Source organism: Ranitomeya variabilis, chromosome 2, assembly GCF_051348905.1.
Source record: "Ranitomeya variabilis isolate aRanVar5 chromosome 2, aRanVar5.hap1, whole genome shotgun sequence".
NCBI lineage: Eukaryota > Metazoa > Chordata > Amphibia > Anura > Dendrobatidae > Ranitomeya > Ranitomeya variabilis.
Window position 1 is genome coordinate 238,321,141 of NC_135233.1, and position 7,184 is coordinate 238,328,324.

Here is a 7,184-nt window from a genome sequence, read left to right on the forward strand (position 1 = left end):
ATTTCTGGGGGGGTTTCAGTCAAGATGGGGTGCAGAGTGTACATTAATCAGAAAAAAATTAACTTTTTTGAATTTACCAAATGGCTGCAATGAAACAGAGTGAAAAATTAATACTTTCCGCCCCCACTGTAGATCTGACGATAGAGGTGTCTCTTCTGTTTGCAGAGTGGCGTCAGGGCCGCATCACCCGCATCGTCCTTCAGGATGAGGATGTCACCACCAAAATAGAGTTTGATTGGAAGAGGCTGAACACGCTGGCACACTATCAGGTGAGGACGTCGCGCTCGACTTCCATCTGCCTGACCAGGCGGTGCCCTTGCTTTTCCACTGACCGCCATATCTTGTACTTCTGTCCTATAAGGTCACAGACGGGTCCACCGTGGCTCTGATCCCCAAGCAGGTGTCCGCATACAACATCACCAACTCATTCACCTTCACCCGCTCACTCAGTCGGTATGGTAGGTATCGGAGCTGGCATCGGCACATCACCATAGCGGGATCTGGTATACGCCATATACCTGACGTCACCTTCCTTTTTCAGAGAGCTTGCTCCGCACCTCCAGCAGCCCTGATAGCCTGCGCTCACGTGCCCCGATGATCACGCCTGACCAAGAAACCGGCACAAAACTGTGGCATCTCGTAAAAAATCACGACCACACGGACCATAAGGAGGGTGACCGCGGCAGCAAGATGGTATCAGAGATCTACCTTACCCGATTACTGGCCACAAAGGTGAGAGCGACGCTTGGGACGGCGGCAGTGGCTGCGGAGGGCACATGCTGGCAACAGTGGCTGATTCTGGTCCTCTACCACCCCCTACAGGGAACTCTGCAGAAGTTTGTGGACGACCTGTTTGAGACGGTGTTCAGCACAGCGCACAGGGGCAGCGCTCTCCCGCTCGCCATCAAGTACATGTTTGACTTTTTAGACGAACAAGCTGATCGGAGGCAGATCACGGACCCGGACGTCCGGCACACGTGGAAAAGTAACTGGTAAATGGCGCACAAGAGGCCACGCAGCACTCAGATGCTGCAGTGGGGGGTATAGGAATGCCTGAAAATCCCCCCCACCTCCTAAACCGCAGCACATTCCATCCTCCTTTTTTAACCCCTTTCTAGCTTGCCACTTCGTTTCTGGGTGAACGTAATAAAGAACCCACAGTTCGTCTTCGACATCCACAAGAGCAGCATCACAGACGCCTGCCTGTCCGTGGTGGCCCAAACTTTCATGGACTCCTGCTCCACCTCTGAACATCGGCTCGGGAAGGACTCACCGAGTAACAAGCTGCTGTACGCCAAGGACATCCCCAATTACAAGACCTGGGTGGAGCGGTGAGCGGAGGGTCGGGTACATGGTAGGGGTCTCTGCAGCGCCTCTCTGGGCCCAATCTGGTATTGCATCCCAGTCACTTTCCCTTTTCTATTCCTGCACAGATATTACAGAGACATCAACAAGATGCCTGCAATTAGCGACCAGGACATGGATGCCTACCTGGTGGAGCAATCCCGTCTGCACGCCAACGAGTTCAACTCTCTCAGTGCTCTCAGCGAGCTCTTCTTCTATGTGAACAAATACAGGGAAGAGGTGAGAGGTTGTCAGACGGGTGAAGGAGAAGAGAGGGTTAAATTATGGTTGGCCATTGACGTCAATGGACCTTCGAAGATGGCCAATGGCACTGTGCTTGGACCCCCATCGAGCAAAGCACTGATGCCATATCCAAGCAATAAGAGTCTTAAAGGGGCTGTCCAGTACTTGGATATTGATCACCTTTCCTTAGGCTAGGTCATCAATATGAGATCAGTGTAGGTCCCACGCCCGGCTCCCAGCTGTCTGCAGCGTCCACAGTGTACTGTGCCGAAACAGTGTAGTGGCCGTTCTCAGTACTGCAGCTCTGCTCCCATTCACTTCAGTAATGGCTAAGCTGCAGTACCCAAGAATGGCTATTGCTTGGTGTATGGAGCTGTGCTGTTAATGGCTCCAGGTATCACCTGAACAGTGAGGGTTTCTGATCGCCACCTTTAAAGGGGTTGTTGGAGTAAGGAGGAAACTTTCCCTAGGGGTTCAGATATGTAAAAAATAATAATAAACTCACCTTCCAGCACTCCCTGGATCCAGTGTAGGGTGCTCTGTGCTGGTACAAGACATGACTGGCCACCGGACTGCTCTGGCCTGTGATTGACTGCAGCAGTCAGCTGACTCTGAGCATTGTATCATTAGAAAAATATACCCAAGTCATCTGATTGCTGCTGTCAGTCACAGGCTGCAGCGGTCTAGCAACTGGTTGAGTGGTGACATCTCCACATCCTATGCAGATATAGGTTGGTGCCCCATTGTAGTGCAGCCAGAGGGGCCCCCAAGACTACAGATAGGCGAGCCGCGTGTGCGGGGTAGTAATGGCTTCTCATCTCTGTCCTCTTAGATCCTCACCGCTCTGGATCGCGATTCTTACTGCCGGAAACACAAACTGCGGCAGAAGCTGGAACAAGTCATTAACATGGTCTCCAGTAACAGCTGAATCGCGTGAATCTCCCCTCTGTCCCTTCTACCCTCTCAACCTTAACTCCCCAGGACCCCAAGAGGAATCAGAGACCGATAGGTAGGGGCCCAACTGGAGGCCACCATTACTGCAAGGTGACTTGGAGGGGTGACGGGCAGATGTGCAAAGCTATGGCACTGCCGCAGAGACTCAACGCGGGCCACCGATGGGACCTGTGTGACCAGCGCCTGAACCTTTACCCAGGCTAACAGCAGATCTTCACCAGCCATGGCACAGCGCCGTCCCATGGCATGCCCATGCCTCATCTTTCTTCTTCGTCCGTGTGACAAGGTGCCCGTCTTTCAGTGCCTTGTGCTTGGGAGAGCAGAGCGGAGACTGCACTTTGCTGTAATACTCCTTGCTGACCACTGGGTGGTGTTGGTGTGCACAACAGCGTTTCAAGCTCTGCAAACTCCTTAAAGGGACAGTGTCCTCACCTACTACCACCCCTCTCGTCCCTGGACTCCCTCGCCGATCAGGAGCCTGTACACAGGGAGGACATGACTGATTTGGTAAAGTGAAGCCATATGACTCAGAGGGACGCCTGCCCCCTCCCCCGCCCCTGTGTTTGTGATGATCCACTAATAATCTCACTGCACTATTGTACCCTCTCCCCAGTTTATTGCTGCTCCTCATATGTGTTTTCAGTGCATCCCCCAGACTTTTGTGGAGAGCAGGTGGAGCTACTACATATCTGTGATGTGAAACGAGGGGATCCCCAGATTAGGTTTCTTAGGTAGGAGGGGCCCCGTTTTGTTAATGCGATTTGTGCCATGCGGTGTCAGTTCTGTCATGGATGTGAGCGGCGCCCGGCCATTCCCACATCTCACCCTCCTACGCCCCATTGTAAATCTTGTCCTGTGGAAAGACTGGAGTCCGGACACGTGGTGCAGGGTCACACCGATGCTTTGGCTCCAGGCAATAGACCGAATTTTTATATAGATTTTATCATTTTTGGGCTCTGTCTCCTGATTTAACCCTTCACTTTCTGGGAGCACACTGCGCCCTCCCTCACCCCCGTCTGTGCGGCGGGCACACGCTGGGCACTGCGCTCACTCCAGGCTCTGGTATCTAGACCTTGGTTTTTATATTTAATTTAATTTATTTAATTTATTCCTGTCTCCTCCTGCGCTGCAGAGTGTGAGCCGTGCGAGGCTGTGTGCAATGTGCTGTCTGTCACTGCTGGGGTGTGACTGACGCTGGGGACCCTGATAATGATACATTTACCCCTGTCCCTCCTCCTGGCATTCTGACCTGATCACCCCTTCTCTCCTCCTGGCATTCTGACGTGCTCACACGGTCCCTCTTCCAGGCATTCTGACGTGATCACACCGTCCCTCTTCCAGGCATTCTGACGTTATCACCCCTTCTTTTCTCCTGGCATTCTGACGTGATCACTCCTCTCCTCCTGGCATTCTGACGTGATCACCCCTTCTCTCCTCCTGCCATTCTGACGTGATCACCCCTTCTCTCCTCCTGGCATTCTGACGTGATCACTCCTTCTCTCCGCCTGGCATTCTGATGTCAAAACCCCTTCTTTCCCCCTGGCATTCTGATGTCATCACCCCTTCTCTCCTCTTGGCATTCTGATGTCATCACCCCTTCTTTCCTCCTGACATTCTGACCGGAACACTCCTTCTCTTCTTCTGTCATTCTGATGTCATCACCCCTTCTCTCCTCCTGGCATTCTGACATGATCACCCCTTCTCTCCTGGCATTCTGATGTCATCACCCCTTCTCTCCTGGCATTCTGACGTGATCACCCCTTCTCTGGCATTCTGATGTCATCACCCCTTCTCTCCTGGCATTCTGATGTCATCACCTCTTCTCTCCTGGCATTCTGATGTTATCACCCTTTCTCTCCTCCTGGCATTCTGACCGGAACACTCCTTCTCTTCTCTTGGCATTCTGACGTGATCACCCCTTCTCTGGCATTCTGATGTCATCACCCCTTCTCTCCTCCTGGCATTCTGACGTGATCACTCCTCCTCTCCGCCTGGCATTCTGATGTCATCACCCCTTCTCTTCTCCTGGCATTCTGATGTCATCACCCCTCTCTCCTCCTGGCATTCTGATGTCATCACCCCTCTCTCCTCCTGGCATTCTGATGTCATCACCCCTTCTCTTCTCCTGGCATTCTGACCTGAACACCCCCATGGTGTGAGGGGTTACATGGCGGAGTCTCTTCACTGTATGTGACCTGCCCCTCTGTGGGAATAAATCCCCTGCCAGCGGATCACTTGCGGGCGCTTTTCTTTTTTATTGGGGACCCAAACCAAAGCATATACTAGAAAGCAATAACTAACCACACGCTGGCATCTCATTGCTTCTTAGTTACCCTCCCTTCGCTTCCTCTGCCCACTGCTGCTCCCGGCGGGTGTGTTTGGTTCTGCACAGTCAGGGGCACTCTGAGTGCCAGGCCATTAATCTTGTGCCCCGTGCCATGCTGCATGATTCCCTGCCACTGATGTTACCAGGCTCCTGTGTCCCTGGCATGGCTGTGTGCATCCTTCTACTCTCATGCCAGTCATCAGGCTTGGATACCTGAGTGCCCCCTGCCCTCTCCAGGTAATGGGCACGTGACTGCCAATGTTCTTCTTTGCCAAACTGGAAACATTCCATAGTAGCGTGGGCGTGCGTGGTGTGTGTGCCCCTACCTGACGATACCCCACACGTGCAAGGTTCCCGCGGTGTGACAGTGTGTAAATATGAAGAAGCATATATATATATTTTGTAAATCTGTGCCACTGTCCTGTGTCCGCCCCTCCGTCCTCCCTCCTCATCCCACATACAACCCCCTTCACAATCCCTGCCATTTCCTGCCCCAAGGAATGGTGACCTGTTGAGATGTTGTTTTTTTTTTCTTGTCCAGCATCCAAGGGGTTAAAATCTCCACCACTGAATGAAGGGATTTAGGTGCCTTAGTAACATACTCCACCCCATGGGATCTGAGCAGAGGTGACACCATGACACGTGCAGGGTCCACAGTATTTTATCAGCACTTTATGTCTACGGTGGCAGCGGATCCGATACTGTGAGCATGGCGGTTTTATTTAATGATGAATTTTGTTTTTTTATTTTCTTGTTTTTATTTTTTTTTTTTTCAAAATAAATGATTTTAAAAACTGAATTGTTCTTGATGTTTTCTCATCTGTTCCTGCTGTTCCAAGCGACATCAACCCTACTACATTTCCTGATTTCTCTCACCTATTACATGGTTTATATTCTCATACATAGGGGCAGTATTATAGTAGTTATATTCTTGTACATAGGAGGCAGTATTATAGTAGTTATATTCTTGTACATAGGAGCAGTATTATAGTAGTTATATTCTTGTATATAGGGGCAGTATTATAGTAGTTATATTCTTGTACATAGGGGCAGTATTATAGTAGTTATATTCTTATACATAGGAGCAGTATTATAGTAGTGATTTTTGTACATAGGGGCAGTATTATAGTAGTGCTTCTTGTACATAGGGGGTAGTATTATAGCAGTTATATTCTTGTACATAGGGGGCAGTATTATAGTAGTTATATTCTTGTACATCGGGGGCACTATTATAGTAGATATATTCTTGTACATAGGAGCAGTATTATAGTAGTTATATTCTTGGACATCGGAGCAGTATTATAGAAGTTATATTCTTGTACATAGGGGTGGTATTATAGTAGTTATATTCTTGTACATAGGAGCAGTATTATAGTAGTTATATTCTTGTACATAGGGGCAGTATTATAGTAGTTATATTCTTGTACATATGGGCAGTATTATAGTAGTTATATTCTTGTACATAGGGGGCAGTATTATAGTAGTTATATTCTTGTACATAGGGGGCACTATTATAGTAGATATATTCTTGTACATAGGAGCAGTATTATAGTAGTTATATTCTTGGACATCGGAGCAGTATTATAGAAGTTATATTCTTGGACATAAGGGTGGTATTATAGTAGTTATATTCTTGTACATAGGAGCAGTATTATAGTAGTTATATTCTTGTACATAGGGGGCAGTATTATAGTAGTTATATTCTTGGACATAGGGGCAGTATTATAGTAGTTATATTCTTGGACATATGAGCAGTATTATAGTAGTTATATTCATTGTAGGGTTTCACTCGCTCAGGTGCGATGGCTGACACTCAGGAGGCACATTCCATTAAAAGTTCAAAGGGTTTATTGCTCCATAAACGACATAGAAAAATAACAGAAAACAAATAGCCTATAGCTCGGGAAAAGGAAAAAACAAGTGTCCAGTCCTTCAGGCTCAGTCCTGGAGCCTTAACACACTCTGGGCTATCACCTCCACACATACATCTCTTGTGTTAAGCATTAGCCTTTCTTTTATAGGTCTAACCACACCCAGAAACCCATCACATGATTAGACATGTGGTTATGACATCAGCACAGGTCCTGAAACACATATAGATAGGCATGGTTACGTCACAGCGACAAGCCACCTATGTGCATACCTCCCAACTTTTGAAGATGAGAAAGAGGGACAAAGTTTGCGGCGCGCAACGCGGCAAATTTTAGACCACGCCTCTGACCACACCCATTCATAACTAGTCACACCCATCTCCACGTCCCAACCACACCCATTTAGCACTGCTGATCACACTGTTTCATATACAATAATTATAAAC

The 7,184-nt window shown here is 48.7% G+C and overlaps 1 protein-coding gene across 1 annotated transcript in view; it reads left to right on the plus strand.

Annotated features, from left to right (window-relative positions):
- Positions 1-5,666, plus strand: part of PLXNA3 (plexin A3) — a 111,196-nt gene extending 105,530 nt beyond the window's left edge. Inside the window, exons 26-32 of the mRNA XM_077284197.1 lie at positions 166-269; positions 362-458; positions 542-732; positions 823-992; positions 1,119-1,331; positions 1,434-1,584; positions 2,420-5,666. Coding sequence (XP_077140312.1) covers positions 166-269; positions 362-458; positions 542-732; positions 823-992; positions 1,119-1,331; positions 1,434-1,584; positions 2,420-2,515 — 1,022 coding nt within the window. The 3' untranslated portion in view covers positions 2,516-5,666. The remainder of the gene's footprint in view (positions 1-165; positions 270-361; positions 459-541; positions 733-822; positions 993-1,118; positions 1,332-1,433; positions 1,585-2,419) is intronic.
- Positions 5,667-7,184: the final 1,518 nt, after the last annotated feature.